Source organism: Leptodactylus fuscus, chromosome 7 (assembly GCF_031893055.1).
Source record: "Leptodactylus fuscus isolate aLepFus1 chromosome 7, aLepFus1.hap2, whole genome shotgun sequence".
Classification (NCBI taxonomy): Eukaryota; Metazoa; Chordata; class Amphibia; order Anura; family Leptodactylidae; genus Leptodactylus; species Leptodactylus fuscus.
In genome coordinates this window covers 91,013,827-91,041,590 of record NC_134271.1, presented here as the reverse complement: position 1 = coordinate 91,041,590, position 27,764 = coordinate 91,013,827, and the positions used below count along the sequence as shown (strand labels likewise).

General features: G+C 42.9%; 1 protein-coding gene across 2 annotated transcripts in view; it reads left to right on the top strand.

Annotated features, from left to right (window-relative positions):
- DYNC1H1 (dynein cytoplasmic 1 heavy chain 1) overlaps positions 1 to 18,400 on the top strand; it is a 39,247-nt gene extending 20,847 nt beyond the window's left edge. The window contains exons 38-77 of one of the 2 annotated variants that reach the window (XM_075282479.1): positions 41 to 247; positions 428 to 549; positions 701 to 866; positions 950 to 1,113; positions 1,190 to 1,319; positions 1,429 to 1,562; positions 2,299 to 2,413; positions 2,502 to 2,663; positions 2,759 to 2,973; positions 3,060 to 3,264; positions 3,422 to 3,595; positions 3,749 to 3,868; positions 4,414 to 4,534; positions 5,941 to 6,136; positions 7,049 to 7,166; positions 7,280 to 7,495; positions 7,586 to 7,798; positions 8,077 to 8,204; positions 8,303 to 8,456; positions 8,541 to 8,687; positions 8,760 to 8,910; positions 9,086 to 9,339; positions 9,428 to 9,562; positions 9,711 to 9,805; positions 10,132 to 10,306; positions 10,383 to 10,458; positions 11,476 to 11,636; positions 11,754 to 11,865; positions 11,956 to 12,016; positions 12,872 to 12,995; positions 13,104 to 13,217; positions 13,297 to 13,467; positions 13,918 to 14,135; positions 14,373 to 14,476; positions 16,370 to 16,581; positions 16,665 to 16,818; positions 17,014 to 17,156; positions 17,264 to 17,432; positions 17,676 to 17,803; positions 17,970 to 18,400. In XM_075282479.1, the coding sequence (XP_075138580.1) occupies positions 41 to 247; positions 428 to 549; positions 701 to 866; positions 950 to 1,113; positions 1,190 to 1,319; positions 1,429 to 1,562; positions 2,299 to 2,413; positions 2,502 to 2,663; positions 2,759 to 2,973; positions 3,060 to 3,264; positions 3,422 to 3,595; positions 3,749 to 3,868; positions 4,414 to 4,534; positions 5,941 to 6,136; positions 7,049 to 7,166; positions 7,280 to 7,495; positions 7,586 to 7,798; positions 8,077 to 8,204; positions 8,303 to 8,456; positions 8,541 to 8,687; positions 8,760 to 8,910; positions 9,086 to 9,339; positions 9,428 to 9,562; positions 9,711 to 9,805; positions 10,132 to 10,306; positions 10,383 to 10,458; positions 11,476 to 11,636; positions 11,754 to 11,865; positions 11,956 to 12,016; positions 12,872 to 12,995; positions 13,104 to 13,217; positions 13,297 to 13,467; positions 13,918 to 14,135; positions 14,373 to 14,476; positions 16,370 to 16,581; positions 16,665 to 16,818; positions 17,014 to 17,156; positions 17,264 to 17,432; positions 17,676 to 17,803; positions 17,970 to 18,098 (6,093 nt within the window). In that variant the 3' untranslated portion in view covers positions 18,099 to 18,400. Of the gene's footprint in view, positions 1 to 40; positions 248 to 427; positions 550 to 700; positions 867 to 949; positions 1,114 to 1,189; positions 1,320 to 1,428; positions 1,563 to 2,298; positions 2,414 to 2,501; positions 2,664 to 2,758; positions 2,974 to 3,059; positions 3,265 to 3,421; positions 3,596 to 3,748; positions 3,869 to 4,413; positions 4,535 to 5,448; positions 5,645 to 5,940; positions 6,137 to 7,048; positions 7,167 to 7,279; positions 7,496 to 7,585; positions 7,799 to 8,076; positions 8,205 to 8,302; positions 8,457 to 8,540; positions 8,688 to 8,759; positions 8,911 to 9,085; positions 9,340 to 9,427; positions 9,563 to 9,710; positions 9,806 to 10,131; positions 10,307 to 10,382; positions 10,459 to 11,475; positions 11,637 to 11,753; positions 11,866 to 11,955; positions 12,017 to 12,871; positions 12,996 to 13,103; positions 13,218 to 13,296; positions 13,468 to 13,917; positions 14,136 to 14,372; positions 14,477 to 16,369; positions 16,582 to 16,664; positions 16,819 to 17,013; positions 17,157 to 17,263; positions 17,433 to 17,675; positions 17,804 to 17,969 lie in introns of both variants that reach the window. The other variant, XM_075282478.1, reaches the window with a different exon arrangement.
- The last annotated feature ends 9,364 nt before the right edge of the window (positions 18,401 to 27,764 follow it).

Sequence of the window (27,764 nt, the reverse complement as noted above, 5' to 3'; positions counted from 1 at the left end):
TCTTATTACCCTGTGAAAACTTAACTATTGTATCTTCTAGGTTGTTGGCTTGAACTTCTCTAGTGCCACCACCCCAGAGCTGCTCCTGAAAACCTTTGATCACTACTGCGAGTACCGGCGAACACCAAACGGTGTAGTCCTGGCACCTGTGCAACTTGGCAAATGGCTTGTACTGTTCTGTGATGAAATCAATTTGCCTGACATGGACAAGTATGGCACCCAAAGGGTCATCTCCTTTATCAGACAGGTAATGTATAATATAGTGTGCCATATAGCTAAATACTGTGTTCACACAGCCTATTTTTATAGGGATGACCGATTTATACTACCGTCACTGTGCAGACATGGCACATATATCTGTGCTGTGTAGATACAATACTTGTGTAATGCAGCTGATTCAAACATTCCACGTTATTTTGTGTGACAGATGGTGGAACATGGAGGCTTCTACAGGACATCTGATCAAACATGGGTGAAACTGGAAAGAATTCAGTTTGTTGGTGCTTGCAACCCTCCTACTGATCCTGGCAGAAAGCCCTTGTCTCACAGGTAAGGTTTTTTTTTTTTTTTTTTTTGTTTTTTTTTTTTTTTTTTCTGAGATTACTTTTACATGATTTGACATCAGTAATTGTAATTTTTTTTAATGTTGCCCTCGTTTGGAGCTTTTATATTGGCATTACCAGAGTTAATTTCTTTCTAGGTTCTTGCGCCATGTTCCTGTGGTCTATGTGGACTATCCAGGACCTGCATCCCTGACCCAGATCTATGGTACTTTCAACCGTGCAATGCTGAGGCTCATTCCATCACTCCGCACATACGCAGAACCACTTACAGCTGCCATGGTTGAGTTCTACACCATGTCCCAGGTAAGAAGTGTAGAATAATCCGATCTTCTTGCCTCATTTCCACGTAGGTGCACTGTATCATTATCTGTTACTCTGCCCTGCAGGAGAGATTTACTCAGGACACACAGCCCCACTACATCTACTCTCCCCGTGAAATGACACGGTGGGTGAGGGGTATTTTTGAAGCATTGCGGCCACTTGAGACCCTGGCTGTGGAAGGACTAATCAGAATTTGGGCTCATGAAGCTCTTAGACTCTTCCAGGACAGGTAAGTTTGCTCTACAACAAGTGAAGACATTTCACATGCAGTAGGATCCTATAGGTTTGCTTGTCTCTTTTGTCAGGCTTGTGGAAGATGAAGAGAGGCGTTGGACTGATGAGAACATTGACATGGTTGCACTGAAACACTTCCCCAATGTGGAGAAAGAGAAGGCATTGAACAGGCCCATCTTGTACAGCAACTGGCTGTCCAAGGTATTCCCAGATTACACGTAGTGTTGGATTAAGTTAGTTACATGGCTTCATTTTACTGTTAGTAACAAAATCTCTACAATTATCTCTAAATCACAATTGTCTTTTGTAGGATTACATTCCTGTGGACCAAGAGGAACTGAGGGACTATGTCAAAGCTCGCCTCAAAGTTTTCTACGAGGAAGAATTGGATGTGCCACTCGTACTGTTCAATGAAGTCCTGGATCATGTCCTAAGAATTGACAGGTAATCCACTTCACGTTCACTATAATAAGGTGGAGATCAACGGTTCCTTCTGTCTGGCGCACAAAGGTTTTAGTCTGAAATTTATCAGCATGGGTACAATCCTAAATCTAGTGTAAATCACCATGACATCAGTGATCAGTGTACACCAATATTAGTGCAAATATTTAATAAAATCCGACATTGTTTGAAGTAAACAAATTTAATTTAATTAAAAAAAATAAGCGTTTAGTACATGAAAAGAGAGAATACTTAGCTGTAGTTACAAATTATGTAATAGCTTATGTAATATCATGCACTGATATATACCCATCATTTGATGACTTCCAGACCTGCTGATTCCAGCCAAGATTCACTAAAACAATAGGCATATAGTTTTTATAATACCTTTAGGAAGGGTGAGGTACAAGAATTTGAAATGAAGACAAAACTACACAGTCCATCCTGTAGATGTACAACATCATACATACTGATCGGTAAGACGTTATTCCTGTCATATCGCATCAATAAGACATTGATTTTGTGGGGAAAAAAAAAAAACCTGTCCTATTACAAGTACTCAATGTGCCACGCAATAATTAATATTGTCGCCCAATACACAGCTTTTCTTCCATGGAGTTATAGTAACCCTCACTGGGATGGATTTGAGATACTTACACTTTCAGGGTCATTTGTTTTTAAACATCCAGTGTTTTCATTTGTAATTTTTTAATTTTTTTTTCACGTTTCTTATTTTTAGAATCTTCCGACAACCACAAGGTCATTTGCTCCTTATTGGAGTGAGTGGGGCAGGAAAGACCACGCTGTCCCGTTTTGTTGCCTGGATGAACGGTCTGAGTGTCTACCAGATTAAGGTTTGTGTTAGTCTAATATTTGCATTATTTGGCCACAAATCATACTTGTGTTTCCCATTTACTGTGTATATTCCTTTCATTGATGTAGGTGCACAGAAAATACACAGGAGAAGACTTTGATGAAGACCTTAGGACTGTGCTGAGACGATCTGGCTGCAAAAATGAGAAAATCGCATTCATTATGGATGAGTCCAATGTTTTGGATTCTGGATTCCTTGAGAGAATGAACACTTTGTTGGCCAATGGAGAGGTAAAGTCCTATATATGCTTACATTTGGACTTGAAGTGTAGGCCAATATTTATTGGGAATATGTTCTCACTTTTTGCTTTCATCTCTGACAATAGGTTCCCGGTTTGTTTGAAGGGGATGAATATTCCACACTGATGACCCAGTGCAAAGAGGGAGCCCAGAAAGAAGGGCTCATGCTGGACTCACATGAAGAGCTATACAAGTGGTTCACCAGCCAGGTCATACGCAATCTCCATGTTGTCTTCACCATGAACCCATCATCAGAAGGTCTGAAGGACAGGGCAGCAACCTCTCCCGCTCTGTTCAACAGGTCTGTTGACTCAAGAAGATGACCTTAAGATGCTAGAAGTGTATACCATTAATGCCAAATATCTATCTTATTTTTTTTCCTTCTAGGTGCGTCCTCAACTGGTTTGGTGATTGGTCAACTGAAGCACTCTATCAAGTTGGAAAAGAGTTCACAAGCAAAATGGATCTTGAAAAACCAAACTACATTGTACCTGACTATATGCCTGTAGTCTATGACAAGTTGCCTCAGCCCCCATCTCACAGGGAAGCGATTGTCAATGGCTGTGTGTTTGTTCACCAAACCCTGCACCAGGTAATCTCTCCTATTCTTTGTGTGGTCTTTTGGCATGGAGACCATATAACATCCCTTTTTGTAAACTTTATCTGATGCATTTATAAAACCATGAGCCTATTGGTTATCTGACTGATTGTTGGAAAGTTCTCTACATTGACAAAGGGTGTATCTACAGGCAAATACTCGCCTGGCCAAGAGAGGAGGTCGAACTATGGCGATCACTCCGCGACATTATCTGGATTTCATCAATCACTATGCAGATCTGTTCAATGAGAAGCGCAGCGAGCTGGAGGAGCAGCAGATGCACTTGAATGTCGGTCTGCGAAAGATCAAAGAAACTGTAGATCAGGTTGGTGAATCCTTATAAAATTGATGGGACCATCCCCCTAGTAAAGGGTGTGTTGGGTTGTACCATTTGGAACCTGGGTTTGTAAGTAAAAACTTGCAAGCTTATATGAAAGCCTGATTTATCTGTACCATAATTTTGTTTTCTTGGCCTCAGGTGGAAGAATTGCGTCGCGATTTGAGAATAAAAAGCCAGGAACTTGAAGTGAAAAATGCAGCTGCTAATGACAAGTTGAAGAAAATGGTGAAGGATCAACAAGAAGCTGAAAAGAAAAAGGTTAGAAGTTTATTGATGCCACATAATTCTGTAGTGTACGTATCCTCTGTGAATATACACTATTAACTCATTAGGAATGTGGCCTAGTTTGAGACTTAATCAGGGAAATGCATTAAGACCAGTGTATTGTGCGCCGGTCATAATGTCCCTTATGCCAGCAGTGGAGACACAATTTTTTTCCTGTGTTAGGTGCATCCACTTGGGTGTCCATACACTTCATCGGACGCAGTTTTCTGTCACATAGCATAAGTGATGAATGCGGTGCTCGATGAGTCTACCCACATCCACCCGTCTACTTTGAAAAAAGTGATGAGGCTAGTGCAAACATGCATGTAATATTTTAGTCACAAGTAGCATTAAAATCGTGACTGTTTTGTACCAAGAAAAGTGACCCAAAATAATAATCGCACCCCCAATGACCCAGCAGGTTTTAATAGTGTGGCAGGAAGTGGTTTAAACATATATCCTAGATTTCGGGGTCCTCTTATGGATTTGTGCTGTTGTTTGTTCTGTTCTCAGAGAATTCTATGATCTTGTCTCTTCAGGTTATGAGTCAAGAAATCCAGGAGCAGCTTCATAAGCAGCAAGCTGTTATTGCTGACAAGCAGATGAGTGTAAAGGAGGATCTGGATCAGGTAGAGCCAGCTGTCATTGAGGCTCAGAATGGTACGTCTCACAAGTGACCATACACCATATACTACACTGATACCGTTGATACACTAAATTAGAGAGCATTGTAGTCCCAGGTCTTTGTACCTTAACCCTGCAGAGCAATAGAGTAGATTTCAGGAATAAGCTGAAGTTCTGCGCCTGAACTTTTGGTGACCCTAGTGGGTCTTGTTAGGTAATAGGAAAGTAGAATATCAAATCTAGAATGAGAGTTATTATTCAGATCATATGTGTATTCTAGCTTTCTGCACTTCTTGCAACCTCAAGACAGATCTCATAATAAATTGGCTGCTTTTGGTCAGAGAAGGGGGGGGGGGCCCTGCTATTCCCTGACCAACCTGCAATCGTATAGAGCATTTTACAGCACTCTTTTAAGATCAGCCAGTGGACGGTCTCCCAGTTTGGGACCCTCTTCCACATTCTACTAGATGAATGATTGTGATACTTTGCTGGAAAAAAGACAACCAGATATCATAGTGGGTAGGGCAGCACTGCCTTCACCCTACTCGTATAGAACATGTGCACATATAGTTATTGGATCCACAATCGTACATTTCTCTATATGAGACCAGATCTTTCATGGGTTTCCTTAACCCCTCAAAGATGCCTTTCTCCACATGGAAATTATTTCCTGATAGCTAACAGGGGTTATTGGAGGACATTTTGAGGTTTTATAAAACCTTTTATGTGCAGTTACTGAACATGCATTTGTACTTACAGAAAGGCTTAAGGAGCCTTTGAGTTATCCGAAAAACTCTGTAAAATATGACTGTTTTATAATGTCGCCAAAATGACTTTTCTAATCAAATTTCCTCACTTTGTTTTCCTCTCTCCCCATGTGTGTTTTGTCACAACTTTTCTTTCCTTCTCTCTTTCTGTCAATTTTGATCGACCTTGATCCCGTCTGGTAGCTGTTAAATCTATAAAGAAGCAGCATCTGGTAGAAGTCCGTTCTATGGCTAATCCTCCAGCAGCAGTGAAGCTGGCCCTAGAGTCCATCTGTCTGCTGCTGGGCGAGAGTACAACGGACTGGAAGCAGATTCGTTCCATCATAATGAGGGAAAACTTCATTCCAACTATTGTAAACTTTTCCGCTGAAGAAATCAGGTGAATAGATAAGTTAATAACTGCTGCTGTGGAGGAGCGAGAAAGAAATTGTTCATAGTGGAAATTCGGGGTCACGAATAAGCATCTCCACTAGGTCAGAAACCTCCTTTTTAATTCTTACCAGCCTAAAAGCAATTCATTGGTAATCCCACATACTCTATAGGAGCTGTAATCCTTATAGCATTACCAAACCAAATATTTTTATCCTGGAACTGTGATTTCTTTCAGCCTTCCACAGTGGCAGTTCACATACTAACACTGCATGAGCATTAACCCTGTTTTCACCCTCCTAATAGCGGTGAGCTCTATAAAGAAGCAGCACCTTGTTGAAGTAAAAGCAATGGGCAACCCTCCTGCTGCAGTTAAACTGGCCCTAGAGTCGATCTGTCTCCTTCTGGGAGAGGAGACGACTGACTGGAGAAAGATCAGAACAGTTTTTCTCAGGGATAATTTCATCACCAACATTATCAACCTAAAACCAGAAGATCTAAGGTATTTCTCTTGCCTCCCGGTCCTGCTGCTGGAGAACAGGACCCGCTCGCTCTTTATTGCTCCAGCTTGCCTCTCAATACCTTATATATACATTTTGCTTTGCTTTGTGCTGAATATCTAACTTCAGTAGAGAATAGACTTGGCTAATCAGTTTGCAGAAAAGTAAAGTCCAGCCACCCTGCAAACCTAATGGTAATACAGTCAATGGATTTAGACCCTGGTGGCTGACATTGAGGGCCAAGTCTGCAGAATGGCTAGTCTTATTTGAATATTTGTGGTCAGGCTACCAAAATGAATGGTGCTGCGATCTAAGTACAAGGGCTTCCATTGGAGTTGGTGAATCTATCTTAGATAAGTGATGGTCACCAGCCCCCATCTCCTGGTTTCTCTGCCATCTCCCCAGTTTACACAGGTTTCTGCACTATTAGAGCTAGCAGGTTATAGCACAGTCAACCCCCCATAGCACAAGTATACCTGTAAAAACTGGAGAGGAAGTGGGGCGACCTGGGGACTTGGGGCTGGTTCTGATCATGTGACCAAGGGTTAGAACCAGTCGAATTGCAAAGTCCAGCTTGAACCAATGCCTGTAGTAGTAAGCAAAAGTCCCTGGACAACCCTTTTAAGATCTATGCTTGCAGTCAGTCAATTGAATCATCTCAATACCTCTAAATACTTGATATAACTTGAATGGCCAGCATAAACGGAGTCAAACTATAAAACTAGCTGCCTGCAGCCACCACTAAGGAAACCTACAACATATAGTTTATACATTGATTGTTGTTATAACCTGGCATACTGTAAGCTGCCCTCTAATGGTGCCCGCAGGAAGGATTTTGGGTTATGAAGTATGCAGAAAGTAATTTCTTAAAGGAGCTTACTTTGTGTCTGATCCTCAATCTTCTGTTGGTCTAGTGATGCTATCCGGGAGAAAATGAAGAAGAATTACTTATCAAATCCAAGTTACAATTATGAGATTGTTAACAGAGCTTCCCTGGCATGCGGGCCTATGGTGAAATGGGCAATTGCTCAGGTAAATGAAATGAAGTTCCTGAATGTGCCAGCTGTTCCCAGGATTGTATTACAGGTGAACCCTGGTTATTTTCTTAACTTTTTTTTTATAACCGGTGTCTTCACATTTACCAGCTAAACTATGCTGATATGCTGAAACGCGTGGAGCCCCTAAGAAACGAGCTGCAAAAACTGGAGGACGACGCTAAAGACAACCAGCAAAAGGCCAACGAAGTGGAGCAAATGATCCGGGACCTGGAAGCCAGCATTGCCCGCTACAAGGAAGAATATGCTGTGCTCATCTCCGAGGCTCAGGCCATCAAAGCCGACTTGGCAGCAGTGGAAGCTAAGGTAAAATAACTGGTCACACACCACACCACATTATAGGATGTGGGAGATTACTTCAGATAGTTTAACAGCAGCTAAATCTGGTCATTGCAGGTGAACCGCAGTACAGCTCTTCTGAAGAGTTTGTCAGCAGAGAGAGATCGGTGGGAAAAGACCAGCGAAACATTCAAGAACCAAATGTCCACCATTGCTGGAGACTGCTTACTATCTGCCGCATTCATTGCCTATGCTGGATACTTTGATCAGCAGATGCGGCAAAACTTGTTCACAACATGGTCCCATCACTTACAGCAAGCCAATATCCAGGTAGATTTCAATTTAAATTTTTCTTTACCCCTTTTATTTTTGTTGCTTATAGAACACCAACATATTCCATAGTTCTTTTACAGATATTATCTCTTACTGTCTCAAGTAGGAACCTAAATTCCCTATCAGTATGTCTTTACGTGTGTGGGTTTCTTTCACAATTCCGGTTTCCTCTCGCACTCCAAACACCCTTCCCTTATTGGCTCTAGGTTTTTGGAGTTTTTTTTTCCTCTTGCTTAGTAGAAAAAATGTAATCATTTTATTTTTTTTTGGTGTAGTTCCGTACAGACATTGCCAGGACAGAATATCTTTCTAATGCTGATGAGAGACTTCGTTGGCAAGCAAGCTCTTTACCTGCAGATGACCTGTGTACAGAAAACGCCATCATGTTGAAACGGTTCAATAGGTAAGTGTGTATAAAGAATGTGACATGAGCTGATGAGGACACGGATTGGAAGTGTAAATTACACTAAATGTAAATGTAACTTCTGCTTGTTCCTATAGGTATCCTTTGATCATTGATCCATCAGGTCAAGCAACAGAGTTCATCATGAATGAGTACAAGGATCGGAAGATCACCCGCACAAGCTTCTTGGATGATGCCTTCAGGAAAAATTTGGAAAGTGCTCTCCGGTTTGGTAATCCTCTTCTTGTTCAGGTGAGTGTCCAACATAAATGGCAAGTATCGGGTTGCTTTGGGGTCTAGAGTATGTAGTTTAAAGTTTTTGTCTTTTATTTTTAGGATGTGGAAAGCTATGATCCTATTCTAAATCCTGTACTGAATCGTGAAGTCCGCAGGACTGGAGGAAGAGTGCTCATCACCCTAGGGGATCAGGACATTGATTTGTCTCCATCGTTTGTCATCTTCCTCTCCACCAGAGACCCCACAGTATGTAACATTCTGCTTGCTGCTATGACCTGTATTTACCTGCACGGTGGTGACTTTTCATTTTTCCTTTAGGTGGAGTTCCCACCAGATTTGTGCTCACGAGTGACATTTGTCAACTTCACCGTGACTCGCAGTAGTCTTCAGAGCCAGTGTCTGAATGAAGTCTTGAAGGCAGAAAGACCTGATGTCGATGAGAAACGATCCGACCTACTCAAACTGCAGGGTACTTGCCTAGGGAGCTCATGTGTATTACTATTGCTTGTGCAATCACTAGAATTGTCATATTTTGCATCTTGGAGAATGGCATCTGAGGACTGGTGCCAAGCTGTCTTTAACTCCTAGACTTAATGGCTATCTGTAGTTTTACATACTAGCAAGTATTATGTGCTCACCTACAGGTGAATTTCAGCTCCGCTTAAGACAGCTAGAGAAGTCTCTGCTTCAGGCCCTCAACGAGGTCAAAGGCCGCATCCTGGATGACGACACCATCATTACAACTTTGGAGAACCTGAAAAAAGAAGCGGCAGAGGTCACTCGTAAAGTGGAGGAAACAGACATTGTCATGCAAGAAGTGGAGAATGTGTCTCAGCAATACCTGCCTCTGTCCACTGCTTGTAGCAGCATCTACTTTACAATGGAGTCCCTAAAACAAGTAATATTTCTATGCCTACCCCCAGCTATAAGGATAATGTACAGTTTGCTAGTTGTAGTCTCATGAATTTACTTTTACTTTTGTTCAGATTCACTTCCTGTACCAGTACTCGCTACAGTTCTTCCTTGACATCTACCATACTGTACTGTACGAGAATACCAACCTAAAAAATACCACAGACCACACTCAGCGTCTCTCTGCCATCACCAAGGACCTATTCCAGGTACCGTCCCTTAAGGATTATATCTTTATTCTAGTTTAAGTGGTTTGTACCAATTGGAATGCATTGGAGTTGACGGTTTCACTTTCTCATCATACATCTGTACCTACATCTTTTGTACCATGGATTAAAACTGAATTTTTATTTGTAGGTGGCATTTAACCGGGTGGCTCGAGGCATGCTGCATCAAGACCACATAACCTTTGCCATGCTCCTTGCTAGAATTAAACTGAAGGGAACTATTGGGTAACGTTCACATTTCTTATTGCTTTTAACATAGGATATTTTTTCCAGTGAAGTTATAGGAGTCTATGTAGGCCCAGCATTCACACCACCGGTATTAGGTTACTTTACTACTTTTGGGCTTTCACTCATTCAAAGAATCGCACTGAATGGGATCATGGGCTGCAAGTTGACTTTGTGGGTAGGGGTGAGGGGTGCTGGGTACAGGAACAGTATATAACTCTAAAGTGTTGTAGGTTCTATAGGGTGGATTCCTCTTATACTATTTCTGCACCCACAATGCTATTTCACTGGTTTGTTGACTTTGTCCCTTACCTGTTTGTGTGCAGGGAGCCGACCTACGATCATGAGTTCCAGCACTTCCTACGGGGCAAAGAGATTGTACTTGGTTCTTCTTCAGTGCCCAAGATAAATGGTTTATCAGAGGAGCAGGTGGAGGCCATGATAAGACTTGCTAACTTGCCTGCCTTCAGGGATGTCATGTCCAAGGTTGAAGCTGATGAAGTAAGTGTCTTGTGTATTATTGGTGGTCATCGTGCTACAGTAGATTCAGATCTTAAGGAACTTTATCTTTTTGCAGCAATTCTGTATTTGGCTTGAGAGCAGTTCTCCTGAACAGACTGTGCCATACATCTGGAATGAGGACAAACCAGCAAGTATGTAATATTGGAAGAGTGTACACTTGTATTGTTAAGAGAGAATATTTGAAGGAGGGGGGAGGGTTCAAGGTGTATTGAAGAATAATGCAACTTCTCTGCTTGCTGTCAGTTAATAAGAACATTTGTGGTTCCATCCAAGAAAAGTCATGCAGTTATCTCTCAGTTGAGAATTTATTACAGTTTATTTAACCCAAATAGGTTATGTCAAAGGTTATGTTTATCCAGTGCTTCATGTTACAACATAAGTGCAGTCCTCTAACTCAATATTGCAATATGGCATATACGCATCCTTCAGACTGGGGTCACACATCCTTCAAGTCTTTTCAGCTTAAAGGCAGTCTTCCACCAATGTGTTGGAGCATATTGATATACTGATATTCTGAATACCTTTATATATGTTACTTTTGGAGAAAGTCCTCTTTGAAGTCGTATGTAAATGAGGCATTTGGTACACTTAAGGCAGGCCTTTAGCCCACTGGTGCTTTGCACTAGCCATTCAGACTCCTGCCATCTCCTGCTTTGCACCCCACCCTGTGCAATGAGGGTTGATCTTCCCACTATTAGTACATCACCCATCCTAACTGAGCAGTGCCCCATGGAGTTGAAGGCCCACCCACCCCAGTGCACCAACTCTCTAATTTGGGCACCACGTCAAAGTTCTCTTTTCTCTAAATCTACAAAAGTCACATAAGAGGTATATTGTTTAGCATTGTAATGTGGCAGCAGTTGAATATGCTTGAGGTAGATAGACTCCCTTTAATCTGTATGCTACATGTTTTACCTGCACTGATTCACTGCAGGAAACAGGGCAGGGAAGAGATGTGCACTGCTGATGCATTTAGCTCAGAGCACAGTATGCAATGATACTTATCATAGTTGAGGGTTTGTTACAATGTATTAGTTCTTGTACAGGTTTTTAGGTTTGTTATCCATTCACTGATGACGATAAAGTTTCTCATTATACAAAGAGTCCAGCATTACACACTCAGTCTACATCATCCTGTTTCTTCATAGCACCAATTGGTCAAGCTGTCCATCGCCTGCTCCTGATCCAGGCTTTCCGCCCTGACCGTCTGCTGGCCATGGCACACATCTTTGTCTCCACTATCCTTGGAGAGACCTTTATGTCAGTCATTGATCAGCCCCTGGACCTGGCACACATTGTGGACACAGAGGTAAGGCTATGTTCTTTAGTTGCTATGTGCAGCATATACACTGGGACTTGCATTCGGTATAGCATTTAGGAATGTTTACTTTATATTCAGCTCTAATGGGGTGTTCATTCATTACAGGTTAAACCCAACACTCCAGTCCTGATGTGCTCTGTTCCTGGGTATGATGCCAGTGGCCGCGTGGAGGATCTGGCAGCTGAACAGAACACTCAGATTACATCCATTGCCATTGGTTTGTACAGACTACTCCATTTTCTTTTCTAGGGGATTTTTTGTATTTTGTAGTTTTTGCATGCTAAATTCTAAACCTTTACCATTCCAGGTTCTGCTGAAGGTTTTAATCAAGCTGAAAAGGCCATTAATACAGCGGTGAAATCTGGAAGGTGAGGACATGAGGGGGAAGTCTATCAAACTCTTGATTTAATTGGATATTCCCATCTTATAAATTGATGGCATATCACAAAGTTATGATATCTCTAAGCACATTGTGTGCAGAGTATTGAACTTTCCCTGTTCAAATGAAGGTGTAGGGCTGCAGTTCTCTGCCCAGTAGTTGGCAAGAGAACAGTTGTGTAAGGAAGCACGAAGGAAGGGACACAGCACTAAATAAGCACTGCAGCAACCTTCACTCCTGGGATCAGTGGGCGCTCCAGATGATCTATTGTAGTGGTATGCTACTGCTTTAGAGGATTAAAAAAAAAAAAAAAAAGTTTTTTATTTTTCTAAAATAATTAACTTTCTACAAAAAGTCTACAGAACATTTCAGAAAAAATAGTAATTACCATTTGCAAGATCTGTTTGCTGTCAGTAAATGAATCTTTCTGACACCCAGGACCTGTGCAGTGAACGGGGCTGAGTTTGAGCACATGTATATGGCTATGTGTGAACAATGAATGGGGATGTAGCACTAAGGTTACATTCACATCTGCGTTGGAGTCTCCATTTGGAGACTGCCACAGTGTGTCCATAATCGCCTGACTTTTTTTTGTCTGGAGGTTTGTTTAAAAGAATGTACACTTAACAGATCAAATTATATAGTTAATGGGGTCCATATGTGACCACTGTTGTTGTAGTCCTCCAACTGACCAGAAGAATGGATAGAAGGACACATAACTAGAACTGCAGCAGCTTCGTTCGGCTGGTCATAGGGGTTCCCAGGGACTTTAGGGACTACATTAAGAAATATAAACTTGTAAACTATGAATATGATCTACAAGCCTGTAATTTCCTTCTTGTAGATGGGTGATGCTGAAGAACGTGCACTTGGCTCCTGGTTGGCTTATGCAGCTGGAGAAGAAACTTCACTCCCTGCAACCACATGCTTGTTTCCGACTCTTCTTAACTATGGAAATTAATCCAAAGGTGAAGTGATCAAACAAATTGCATCCTGCATTCAAAAGGTTTACAGGTCACCCCTCCTTCTGTATCTAGTCTCCCCTTATGCCGTTGTTTTTTTTGGTTCTGATTTAGGTGCCAGTGAATCTGCTGCGAGCTGGGCGGATCTTTGTGTTTGAACCACCTCCTGGTGTGAAGGCTAACATGCTGCGAACATTCAGTAGCATCCCTGTGTCTAGGATCTGTAAGGTAAGTGGAAAGGCAAGCCTGAGTGACTGTAACATACCAGTGCCATATGGATCCTAATCTTGTCTTCTTTTGTATTTAGTCTCCGAATGAACGTGCTCGCTTGTATTTCCTGCTGGCCTGGTTCCATGCAATCATCCAGGAACGTCTGCGTTACGCCCCACTGGGTTGGTCTAAGAAATATGAATTTGGGGAATCTGATCTGAGGTCTGCATGTGACACTGTAGATACCTGGCTGGATGACACTGCAAAGGTAAGTGACAAAGTCTTGTCCTCAAGGGTTAAAGGTCATTCAGCTTGCACAATCCTTTCATACCTTGTAAACAAATTCAGGTCTCCTCTTGGAGGAGTAGAAGATGTCATAGTCATTGTGCGTTTCTCTTCAAGGAAAGGGGAATTTAGCATTGATGAATTGTGCAACTTTCTGTTCCTTGGCATCTTTGCTTGCTAAATTGGCTGAACTTGTCATAGTTGTTAGGTTTGTATAGGTAAGAGCCACAGCCAGGAAAGGGTAGAGAATTTATGCTTTATTTAACTCACAGAAGATTTAGGAAATCTGGAAAGAAACATTAGGTCAGTAAGAATATCCACGTTCAATGACATGGATCTGAAATGAAGTTGCAGAGCTTATACAGTGGGTTATCTTTTCATTATTGCCTGTTTTGGGCTGAGAGTTGCTTATTGCATTGGAATGTTCCTCCAGGGTCGTCAGAATATATCCCCAGATAAGATCCCATGGTCTGCTCTGAAGACCTTAATGGCACAGTCCATCTATGGAGGCCGAATTGATAATGAGTTTGATCAGCGTCTGCTGAATACCTTCCTGGAGAGGCTCTTCACTACATCAAGCTTTGACGGGGACTTCAAACTGGCCTGTAAGGTGGATGGACACAAGGATATCCAAATGCCAGATGGCATCAGGTACTGAAGCATTTTCAGGATTTGTTCCTCAGGTGTTATTGTTAGTTGGGTTGTACAGCATCTTGAACCTGTCCCCAAGGTTGTATGTGGTTTGCAGCTCAGGCCCAGGGCTTCAATGAAGTGCAGCTGAAACTCCAGATACAAGCTACAGGGTGGCAGCAATGTTTGTTTATTGTATTTTTTTTTTCTAATCCTTTACAATCTTTAACTGTGGAGTCACTTATTTCTTCTTTTTAGGCGAGATGAGTTTGTACAATGGGTGGAGCTGCTGCCAGATACTCAGACGCCATCTTGGTTAGGACTTCCGAACAATGCTGAGCGCGTCCTGCTCACTACACAGGGTAACGCACGCTGTATTTCTGTTCTATCATCTCTCTTCAGCTAAATCTAACATTGTTTTTCCTGAGCTAAACTTCTGTCATCTTTCAGCCGCAGCATTAACTCTTGTCACGTTCTCCTCACTGTGTGTCATGACCAGGGATGTGTGTGATTGAAGTGGAGATTATTCTATCTCCTCTCAACCACACATTTCCCAACTGGATACCCTGAAGTCTCTTCTCATCCTTCAACAGTCTTGTATTTTCCTTGTGTTTCTCTGAGCCATCAGCCTGCCATGCCTAACATTCCTCCATTGCTTCATTTATGTGTTTGGGGTTTTTTTGGTTTTGCTTTGTGATATTTCCTTTGTTTTTGATTTGTCTTGTTTTGTTTTTTGTTTGTTATTTAAAGGGGGTTATTTCACATTGATATGTATAAACAAAAAAAAAAGCTGATAAGCTATTTCTAGATTCTTGTTTTTCCCCAAGTTACATGGACTCAAATGATGGGAAGTATAAAAGTAAACACCAGAGACATCTTAAAAAAAAAAACTGATTTCTAGGGACATGCTGCCTGACAACAGCACTTTCCAAGAAGTCTTTGTGTTCAGGCTGGACCTACCAAAAGAGCAGAAAGCCGCCAACATTCCTCATCTAAGCCTGTTGTCGAATTCATTGTATGCAGTGTTGCCAACCTTTTCACTCTGGTACCCTTGGGGGGAGGTGGGGAATCTTCAGTGAATAATTTTTTACCAAAAACAATCCTAAACAAAAAGTGTGAAAAATGGGCATCAGTTAGTGATGTCTAATTCATAACCTTTCTGGAAAAATATATAATAAACAAAGCAAGAGTACCGTAACTTATCGAATAAAACTTAACACTCAATAAATATACAAATAAAAATATATTGTCTTGGCCACATTATATAATAACAGGGAGCAGTCTTACCCAGGTTAGTATGATGGGCAGTATGGGGATCCGCAGACAGGAGGGAAGTCGATGTAAGTAGTAGGAGGGAGGCAGGAAAGTATCCCTAAGCATTACTCTAATGCCCCTGCAGATTTGAATCCCACCCTTACAAGGGTGGTCCCACAGCTCCCCTAAAGTAACCCAGGAATCAATTATTTTTCCTTTGGTCTGACTTTTTCCATCCCCTTCCACAAGAGAGGGGACTTCCCTGGGAAATAGTAAGAAGATCTAAACTGCAGGGAAGTTGTCATCTAGCACTGGCTAAAGACAAATCATCCTAAGGACGCAGATAATGCTGTATCTGATAAGACATGCAGTCCTCTTCCCAACCAGAATGTCACAGCCCCTTGTTGGGAATCGCTACTCTAATGAAGTGTTATGCAGCTTTCTAACATATGTTTGTGTATCCGTTCTTCACAGCTTACAATCTCTCTCCTTGTGGTCAGTGAATAGCAAACTTCATTGCTTGTGCTAACTATTAATACAACTAGGTGTGTACCCATATGAATATCCCATGACCAGGAGAGATTTTTGTATACTGAAAGTAAACAAGGGTTCCCATTCACTGACTATGCAAGCAGAGATTTGGTAAATGATGAGGTATTGAAACAAAAAGTACATCAGTAACTTGCAGGACTCTAGTTATATACAACATACAAGAATGAAATCCTCCTCCTACTGTTACCTGTAGAACACATGTTTAGTGACTGAGGCTGGTGTATTTTGCTAACAGGGCAAACAATTTCTCAAGAGTTTGGCCTCAGTACTAGTCACTATGCTGATACACTTTGGTGTCTGCATTACAGTTCAAACACTTGGGTGCCCCTGTTTCAAGTGAATCAATTTTTAGACTACTTTTATATTGCATTTCCTTCCTTTATTTTTTTATTTAATTTCACTTTGCTTTACGTTGGCCTGCATTCTTTTATTTCTCCCCTGTGGTTCAGGCATTGACATGATCAGTAAAATGCTGAAAATGCAAATGCTGGAGGATGAGGATGACTTAGCTTATGCAGAGACTGAGAAAAAACAGAGGACAGATTCCACATCAGATGGTCGCCCGGCCTGGATGAGGACACTGCACACCACTGCCTGCAACTGGCTCAGTGTCATTCCCCAAGCCCTGAACCACCTAAAACGTACAGTGGATAACATAAAGGTGAGGGTGCAACCAGAACCGCCACTGAGAACTGCATTTTGTGCATCTGCCATATAAACCTCTAACACAAACTTTCATTTCAGGATCCTCTATTCAGATTCTTTGAACGTGAAGTAAAAATGGGTGCTAAGTTACTGCAGGATGTGCGTCAGGATCTTACGGATGTTGTCCAAGTGTGTGAAGGGAAGAAGAAACAGACAAACTATTTGCGCACTCTGATCAATGAGCTGGTGAAAGGTGACAGCCCTCCTCCTTTCTATACATTGTGTGTAATATAGGGGCCAGGGTAGCAGCTGATGTCTAATGATTCAGAATACAGAAGGGGAGAGAAATAAAGTCACTCACTCCGCTGCCTGAATGCCAAGCAGGAGTCTGTCATGACTGTCAGATTTCCTACAATTCCTATTCTCATTGTGTCTTTCTCCTCCTCAGGGATCTTGCCTCGCAGCTGGTCTCGGTTTACAGTTCCTGCAGGGATGACTGTCATCCAGTGGGTTGCAGATTTCAGTGACCGCATCAAACAGCTTCAGAACATTTCTCAAGCAGCAGCTACCAGTGGAGCTAAAGAGCTGAAGGTTTGACAGATCCATATTGAATTGAAGAGAGTGTCATGTTTGTGTTAAATGCTAATGCACGGTAGTCTTGTTGCACATTGTGATAGGGTTTTTTTTTTCCCCCATAGAACATCCATGTGTGGCTGGGCGGCTTGTTTGTTCCTGAGGCATACATTACTGCCACCAGACAGTACGTGGCTCAAGCAAACAGTTGGTCCCTGGAGGAGCTGTGTCTTGAAGTGAGCGTAACCACTACCCAGAATGCTGTGCTGGATGCCTATAGCTTTGGAATAACAGGTACTTGTGTGCAACAACTTTGGGCACCATTACTGCCTTAATGTTTACCAGAGTAATGTGATATGCTTTCTGCAGTGTCTGTTGGGTCATTAATACTTGTAGACTGCAAATGGTAGTTCATAACACTGCCAGATTTGTAGACCTCTGAATATAGTGGTAGTCAACACCCAGCAGTTGCAAAGCTAAAACTCCTAGCGCCTACTGCTTGTATGTTATGCTAAAAGGTGATATGTTTTATTTTAGGTTTGAAGCTTCAAGGAGCGACCTGTACAAATAACAAACTGTCCCTGTCAAATGCCATCTCCACTGTGCTGCCCCTGACACAGCTGCGCTGGACCAAGCAGACCAATTCTGAGAAGAAAGCCAATGTGGTGAGTACAGTCTCTGGAGAGGTGTGAGGGTCTTTTTTTTTTTTTTTTTTTTTTTTTTTTGTGGGCCCAGGAGTAGTGAGATTGCATGGGGTTACATACCAGTCATGTGGAGGATTTGCAGCATGTTGGACAATAAGTTACACTTTATTTGTTCCTCCCCCTTTAGGTTACGCTGCCAGTCTACCTGAACTTTACACGGGCTGACTTGATCTTCACAGTTGATTTTGAAATTGCCACCAAAGAAGACCCTCACAGCTTCTATGAACGAGGGGTGGCAATCCTGAGCACAGAGTAACAAGTCCATCAGCATCTTTTTGGTTTATTACTGTTGTCTGTTAGTTATATTTTGTGGGTATAGGAAGGACACGAAGGATCTGGTCATGTGATACAGTAGGGAACGGGCTGGGTGCTGAGTTATGTGGAGGGGATAGTGACTTATTAAAGAGAACCTGAGAAAAGTATGGATATGTATGTAGGAGAGGAACGTGATTTAAGAAGAGTCTTTGGTAGGTTTACAGTCTGGAAAAGATTTGCACGTGAAACTTTTAAATGTGTAACCCTCATTTTAATCCAATAATAAATATGCATTACATTAAATATGGTGTCTTCTATGTCACAGCCTCTGTCCTTAAAGGATTTTGCATCTTTTTGGAAAGTAATACAGTCAAAGATAGTTGTGGCTATCTTAGCATTACACTGTTGCCCTAAGAATAGTACTCTAAGATCACCCAATATTTTCTGATAATTGTTCAGGGTGAACGGTCCTGCATGTTTACATTAGTAATATGTCTGACCATAATATGATGTATATTTAGCTGGGGAAGTAGGGTAAAAAAAAAAAAAACTTTAAAAATAAAACCTATTGCCCAAAATAGTATAAAAATCTACATCTTGTGCCACAGACTCTTTACATGCTTCTATACATGGAAATAGTTACAGGGTGTTCAAATATGGCAACTGAGTTTCAGATTTTTGTAAAGGCATTAACACACACACTAAAATATATACTGTATATACTCGAGTATAAGCTGACCCAAATATAAGCCACAAGAACCTGGGAAAAATTGACTCGAGTATAAGCCTATTCATAAGTTGCTGCTCTTCAATTTGGCCCGGACACATGGCTGCAAAAGCGACAGCATCTATGTGTACAGGCCCATTGAAATATAATAGTCCATAATTTTATCCACCATTGCAGATTAAAAAAAAGGTCTGGTCATGTGCGTTACAGCTTAGTAACGTCATGTGCCTCATTGGAATTACAGTTAACCCCATTATGTCCCTCACATAACAATTACTGATATGTGGGACATATGGAGGTAACGATTAGGTACCTTCATAATTAAGGTCCTTTATTGGTACCCCCATGTGTGTCTCATATTAGTAACCCTTATTGGGCACACAGGGGTTAATATGAGGAACATGATGGGGTTAACGGCTATTAATGTGAGGTACATGGAGTTACTGAAACTAAATTAACAACTCCAAATGCCTGACATTACTAGGAATAGCATGTACCTGGTGTTTTACTTTCACTTTACTGTAGCTTCCTCTCCTTATTTGCAGGATGCAGGGACATCCTGGGCTTTCATCTCTCGCTAGAGAAGGGGTAGTGTCCTATATCATTACTGTAGCAATCACTGAAGGACACTCCCCTTCGTTTAGTTTTATACAGGTTCTTGAAGGTCCTTTGCTCCGTGCCTCATTTTGCCAATGCATTAGTTAAAGGGGTTGTCCCATCACAAGGATCCTATCTATACTGCTTGTTAATGTGGATGTAAGACTTTTCCTAAATACACTGCTTTAGCAAAACTGCTTTGTTTGTCCACTATCTTACTTTATTCAATTCTTTGTGGCCACAGCCCTGACTTAGCTGCTCATAAGTGATGTATCTGCTGCTCTCAGGGGGGAGGGAGGAGGGGCTAAGTGCAGAGAGCCAGCCTGTGTATCTAGCTATTCCTGTGTCTACACCACGTGACCTAACTCCCTGCTATCAGATAGAGGAGAGGAGCTGCTTTCATTTCTTCTGTTCTCCCAGTTATCAGGCTAGCTAATTCAATTGTGTTCATTATGGCAGAGACAGGCAGTGTCTGTATGTAACAGAATGGAGTTAATGGAGTTGCTGCTGCCTGTACTTCATAGTCCAATATGGGTGGGCGGAGCTACATGCTAATTTGGGGGTGGAGCTAAACAGCAGGTTGCATGTGAAACCCCACCCACCAAATGATGCAAGAAACCAGGAGGAAAGAAGATTTTTACAGCAGTAAAGACTGATGAGTATGTGAGGTGGGAATACCCCTTTAAGGAACCGATCGGGGCCCCTTACCAATGCATTTGTATTAACAAAATGACCCTGAGTTGGACCATGACTCGAGTGTAAGCTTTTTCAGCATAAAAACTGCTGAAAATGTCAGCTCCAAAGAATATAATGAATATGTCCTTTTTACTGCACAGTGAATGCCATAAGAACAAAACCCATAATAAAATGTCTGAAATCCAGTTATTTTTTGAGGGATAAATTGTACTAAAAAAAAAAAGTCCACAGGGCATTAGGATTTTATGACTTGAGTATAAAACCGGAATACAGAAATGAAGCAAACTCTGGTGTGTGTATATATAAGCGCTCATGGAACCAGAGAATCAAATAAGGTAAATGAACAAGTGGAAACTGTCCAATGCTTGGCTTTAAAGGCACCATGCAGAAGTAAGAATAACTGGAGGGACTTTTTCCTATGGAAAAACTAAGATGTGGGATGCCTTGAATAAGCTAGGAGGATTGATCACATGGAGTTGGAGAGACCAGTAGTATAAAACCAAGTTGGGGTGAGAGAAACCACCTTGATAAGATAATCCTTTAATAGTCCCACAAAGGGGAAATTCAGTATGATACAGCAGCATGGATAATACAGTAATATATTACAAGAAAGAACACATACAGCTCAGAGTAGCAAATAGGAAAGATACTAAAGTCATAGAATTTAAAAAGAAGACACTTCAAGATCATTTAGTTCTCTGCGGAGCGCTTTGCTTAGCTTGAAGTTTATTATACAGCCTGACTGAGGTTGGGAGGAAGGATCTCCGATAGCGCTCCTTCTCACACTTGGGGTGAAGCAGTCGCTCACTGACAGTACTGCCCAGTGCTGTCATGGTCTCATACATGGGATGGGAGTTGTTCTCCAGCATGGAGCTCACCACAGACAGTATCCTTCTGTCATCCAGCACCTGTACTGGATCCAAGGGGCTCCCCAGGACAGAGCTGGCCCTTCTAACCAGACTGTGAAGTCTATTTCTGTTTTGGATCCATCAGTCTAGAGCTCCTAGGTCTACCTCTGGCAGAGACAAAGCATAACTTGGAGCTCTGCAAACACTGCATGTCCTTTTAAGAGTCACGATAAGGGCTGAGTTCACTGCAGTTACCCAGCCATACGGAGACTGTCCCAGGGTCTGCCATTTAATAAGGAGGGGGTGGATCTGTTGCTACCGTGTTTCCTCGAAAGTAAGACACCCCCGAAAGTAAGGCATGAGGGGGGGGGGGGATGGGAAAGGTGCCCTGCCCGTTGTAATAAGACATCGCCCGAAAATAAGACAGGTCCTATATTTAGGGCGACAATTTAATATAAGACACTGTCTTATTTTCGGGGAAACAGTATAAAGGAGAAAAGTTAGCCTGGTACAATTGGGAGTAAGATTTAGTAAGGTGCATGTCTAACTATTTCAAGGATAACTCCTGCCACCTATAATGAACAAAGTCCTGGAGTCCAGTCATTTGGGTGGAGAAAATCCATACAGGCAGGGGCTTGGACTTAGAAGCAATAATTTTATATGCCGGAGCCAGGTGGTTAGGAAGAGTTATATGCAGATAGTTGAGGTTAGCAGAACATCATCCCTGACTAGTACCATTACATAAATTGAACGGTTGGGAAAATTAAAATGCCTCCTTTTTGACAGCAATCATTGGCCTCTACTTAATTCCTTCTGCCACGTAATTGATAAAATGTTAAGGCTCTTTGAATTACTTGAGTAATTTAAAGATTTCTATAAGCTATGGACTGTCCTAGCACGTGACATGGGTGCAGCTGTCAGGGGTTAATATATCCCACTCATCGCTTGAGCATAAATCACCCCTAAACACAGTTCATGCACCCCAAATACATCTACTGATTTGGGTCATAGGAACCATAGAAACCACACATCTAACAGACCACAAAAGCAAAGGCTCCATAGCGACCAACACTAAAGTGAATACTTTAAGGAAAATGTTTTTGTACCGTGTGTTAGCCAGTGGGTAGGAAATATAAAAAAAAAAAACTTGATCGTCTTCAGTAGATGATACCTTTTTTTTAATGGCTCTCTCATAATGATGACAGAATATAACGTTTCAAAGCTCTTTAGCTTCTTCTTCAGATATAACTAAGAACAATTTCTGAAGGCTGCATATTTATGTACAACAGGACACATAGGGATAAATTACCTGCCCGATATAAGTTGATGAAGAAACGTAGAGTTTCCATAAGTAAAATTAGAATGATTTTTTTTTTCTTCAGAATATGGTTGAGCTTACACAAAATCTGGTACTGTAAAAGTATAACTTCCCCCGCTGCCTTTCCACATGTGGCTTTAGCCTAAGGCAGTTTTGACATTAACCCATTTCAGGATCCATTCACACAGAGGAAAATGGTGAGGAAGTTGTTGTGGAATTTTCCACGCTGAAAAAAAGCCTCCCATTGATTTCAATGGGTTCCTTTGCTAGCAGAAAAAGGAAGCCATTGAAGTCAATGGGAGGCTTTTTTTTTTCTCAGTGCTGAAATTCCACACCAAATTCCTCACCATTTTCCTCCGTGTGAATACACCCTTATTATTGTCAGACCTCTTTGGCTACGTTCAGACATCAGAGTCTGCTTCAGTATAACCAAAGTGCTAAACAGCAGTAAAATACGGCAAGTTTCACAGATCCCCCATACAATTGAGTACATAGAGGGATCCATGAACACAAACAAAAATAGGACATGACCTATATTTTGACAGTCTGTTACAATATACCATCAAAATAACGGTTATGTGAATAGCCCCTATTCACAGACATTGAATTTGCTGCCTTGTGATGTCAGCTTAAAAAAAAAAAAAGCCATTAAATGGGTTTTCTGGGCAAAAATTAAAAAACAAACTGTTTGTACTATTAAATAGGTTAACCCGTACTCATATAGCTTTTACAGTGTTTTGAGTGCTTTCTGGGGTTCTGTGGGAGCTTCTGCATTTGTTTCCATGGATATCTCCCTGTGTTTTCCCTACAACTACCACAATGCATTGTGCTTTACTCAGAGCCGCCTCAAACCACCTCCCTTTCTTCTCTCCTCACTTCATTCCCCTCCCTGTCTCTAAAGCTAGCCCACACTACATCCTCAGCAGCCATCTTTAGACTCCTAGCTCTCACTAACCTTCTCCTTTGGCTATAATATTGTAATCACCTCTGTATATCATCATTACTTTCACACTGAAAAAGCTTCAGGACACCAGTGGCCCAAACACAGTATAATATGGACTGTGAATAAGCAATCCATCTTACGAGGCACTATATTGCTCCCCGACACCCAATTTTTGGGCCGACACAAAAACTTTGTGTTGTGTACAGGCCAGCACCTCCTCTTTGACCACCCCCTAACCCCATTACACTTACTTTTGCTTCCTTTCAGGTCTGGACCCTCAACGTCATCAGTGGCCAACACCTCCTCCTTAAGACATGTGGCAACCGCCCACTATATTACATATGCCTGGAGGGCCAACACACACAATGAAGAGGTGGCCTTCCAGTGATGTAGTCCTAGGAAATCCACAAGAGGAGTAGGCAAGTATAATGCGGAGGGGAGTACTTTCCACTGACGTTCCAGGATGTAGATATCAATTAGACCGAGCACTCGGAACATCAGCAGAAAGGCAAAAAAATATAATATATGTAGGGCACATGACCTACATATTACAGTAAACTAAGAAAAACTTAAGTTATTTAGAAAGGTGGAGGGAGGGAATTGGGGAGGCTTATTAAATTTATCCTGGACAACCCCTTTAATCACAGTTTTGTGAATGTAGCATTAAGTCTCCTGCACAATGCAAGAAACATACTTCTGCTAGATTTACACATCCCTAATCTAGTCAAAAGACTTGTTTTCAAGCATCTTGCAGTTCTGATGTCCAAATACTATATACAGTACAGAATTATAAAGTCACAAGGTAGTAGAGTCCAGCATCATAGGTCACTGTGTTGTAAGGAGTCTCAGTCTCTGAACTAGATTCAGATATGAACCGAATTTTTCCCCCTCACCCCCCGATCTTCATCAGCTGCTCCCCTCTGCCAGTCCTTCCACTGGCTACCAATAGCCCAGCGAATTGAGTTCAAGCTACTAACACTAACATACAAAGCCATCCACACCCTGTCCCCTCCATACATCCCTAACCTAATCTCCCGCTACCTGCCCACACGTAACCTCAGATCCTCCAATGACCTCCTACTCCGCTCTGCTCTCATCCACTCCTCACACAACCGTCTCCAAGATTTCTCTTGTGCATCCCCCATACTCTGGAACTCCTTACCACGACACATAAGACTGACCCCCACAATCACAGGCTTCAAGAAGGCACTGAAGACTCACCTATTCAGGAAGGCCTACAACCTCCAATAGCACTATCACCGCACCCCCATCTGTACAGTCTCCCCCTCTCCTTCTGTCTCTACCCCCCCGCCCCTCATAGATTGTAAGCCCTCGCGGGCAGGGTCCTCTACCCCACTGTGTCAGTCATTGTTAGTATTATATCTACCTGTATATTCTGTGTATTGTATGTAACCCCCAAATGTAAAGCACCATGGAATTAATGGTGCTATAATCAAATCAAATCAAAAAAGCTTTATTGGCACGTCCGAATAGATATTTGGCATTGCCAAAGCTAGTAAAGTGGGGGGGGGGGGGGAGTTGGACTCGGGTGAGTGGTGGGGGTGGGGTGGGTGGTTTGGGGTATAACAGTCCATGGAGTCTCATCTTCCTCTTCGTTGGTGACCGTTATATGGGGAGGTGGGGTGGGGCGCGGGGCGGTTGGTTTGGGGTAAACAGTCCGTGGAGTCTCATCTTCTTCTTCGTTGGTGACTGCTATATGGGGAGGTGGGGGTGGGGCGAGTGTATTGGGATAAATATAACAGTCCGTGGAGTCTCATCTTCCTCTTATTTGGTGACAGCTGGACACGTATTGGGCAGCGATCTCCACAGTGGCCTCTTCTTCTCCCAGTAGGATGTAGAGTTTCCTCTTCTCGTCTGCAGATATGAAGTCTGGGATGTGGGCAGAGAGTCTTTGGTAGTAGACGGCCCTCACAGCTGAGTATTTGGTGCAGTGTAGCAGGAAGTGGGTCTCGTCTTCTAGGGCCCCCTGGTCATAGTGCTGGCACAGTCTGTTCTCCCGTGGCTTGTACGTCTGCCTGTATCGCCCCGTCTCTATCTCTAGGTTGTGGGCGCTCAGTCTGTACCGGCTCAGGGTCTGTCTGTGCTTGGGGTGGTGTATTCTCTCCAGGTAGGTGGCCATGGTGTAGTCCCTTTGTAGGGATTGATACACGGTGAGTTTCCTGGAGTTATCTATTTCGTTTCTCCATTCTTCAATGTACCGCTCTCTGTTTGCCTCTGTGGTCGCCTTTATTTCGGCCTTGGTTATCATCTGTTGGTGTTTTTGGTTTGGTGGTTGGCTGTTGTTTGGTTGGTGAGTGTCTGGTTTGCTCAGGTGGCTTAGCCATGCTTGGTGGTGGTAGGAGTCAGGCTTGCTCCCCTGGGTGTGTGCCTGGAAAGCTAGCGCTATCTTCTGTATGGTGAGCCATAGGGGGGAGTCTGCCTTGTGTTGCGATGGACATGGAGCAGGTATTTACAGAACTCCAGGTGGAAGTTCTCTGTTGGGCTGGAATCCCACTTTGACTGGTCTGGGTAGGTGGCTGGGCCCCAGACCTCACTGCCATAGAGAAGGATTGGGGAGATGACTGCGTCAAATATCTTCAGCCAGACCCTCACCGGTGGTTTGAGGTGGTACAGTTGTCTTCTGATGGCATAGAAGGTTCTGCAGACTTTTGCTTTCAGGGTTTCTATTGCTGCTTTGAAGCTTCCTGATTGGCTGAGCTCCAGCCCCAGGTAGGTGTAGCTGTTGGTTTTCTCCAGTGTGGAGCCGTTCAGTGTGAATTGTGGGGTGGAGGCTTTATTGTGGCCCTTCTTCTGGTTGATGGGTAGGGCCCATGTGGTGCTGAATTTTTCCAGCACTGACAGGCTTTCTTGGAAGTCTTTCTCGGTGGGGGACAGGAGTAGGAGGACATCAGCGTATAGCAGGAACTTCACCTCTCGGTTGTTCAGGGTGAGGCCTGGGGTTGGTGAGGCCTCCAGGGCTGTAGCCAGTTCATTGATATAGATGTTGTAGAGCGTTGGGCTCAGGCTACAGCCTTGTCTGACCCCTCGGGCCTGTTGGAAGTATGCTGTCCTTTTCCCAATCACCTTCACACTGCACTGGTTTCCGATGTAGGAGCTCTTGATGACATTGTACGTTCTTCCTCCTATTCCACTCTCTAAGAGTTTCAGGAGCAGGCCTGGGTGCCATACTGAATCAAACGCCTTCTTAAAGTCTACGAAGCAGGCGAATATCTTGCCTCTTCTTGTGTTGTGGACGTGCGTCTTGATGAGGCTGTGCAAGGTGTAGATATGGTCTGTGGTGCGGTGGTTTGGCATGAACCCTGCTTGGCTCTTTCTGATGACCCCGTGTTGTGTGAGGAAGGTGAGGATTCTGTTATTGATGATGCTGTTGAACAGTTTCCCCAGCGTGCTGCTGACACAGATCCCTCTGTAGTTGTTGGGGTCATATTGGTCCCCATTCTTGTAGATGGGGGTTATGAGGCCTTTGTTCCAGTCTTCGGGGAAGTGTCCAGCATTGAGCACGAGGGTGAATAGCTTTGCCAGTGCCGCGTGTATTGCTATATAAATAAATAATAATAATAATACTACATTCATCCAGAAGGATTTCCTGCATGGCCTCTGTACACATGGTTTGTGTCTGGCATTTGAGCTCACCTCTAGAGATGAGCAAACAGTGAAATATTCAATATTCGTTTCAAATAGCCCCCCAATATTCGAATGAATAGTCTATGGGGGGAAAAAAAAAACATTTGTTTCAGGGGAAAACACTATTCGACTCTCGGGGGGGGGGGGGGGGGGGGAATGATGATACCACCTCTGGAATGCAACTGGGATAGCAGGGGAAGCATGTCTGGGGGCATCTAACACACCCAAGTCCCTGTATTACACCACTAATAATGCGGGAGCTGACTTTTTCCCATAAGAATGCATTGACCAGCGTTGATTGGCCAAATGCCATACAGTGTACAGCATTTGGCCAATCAACGCTGGTTCTGCCGGAGGCTCGTCTGAGGAGGCGGAGTTAAGATTGGTCCACAGCAGTCTCCATTGTGGTCCGATCTCAGGTATAACAGAGTTAACCCAGCTCTGCTACATCTCAGGTGTAGCAGAGCTGTGCGCTCAACACTGCTACATCTGAGATCAGACCACAATGAAGACTGCTGTGGACCGATCTTAGACTCTGCCTCCTCCGGCAGAACCAGCATTGATTGGCCGAATGCTGTACACTGTATGGCATTCGGCCAATCAACGCTGGTCAATGCATTCCTATGGGAAAAAGTCAGCTCCTGCTCAGCTCTGCCTGAGATGTAGCAGTGCTGTGCACTCAAAGCTGCTACATCTGAGATTGGACCACAATGGAGACTTCTGTGGACCGATCTTAGACTCTGCCTCCTCCGGCAGAACCAGCATTGATTGGCCGAATGCTGTACACTGTATGGCATTCGGCCAATCAACGTTGGTCAATGCATTCCTATGAGAAAAAGTCAACTCCCACATAACGCAAGCTGAGAGGGATCCCGACTAGCATATAATGGGCT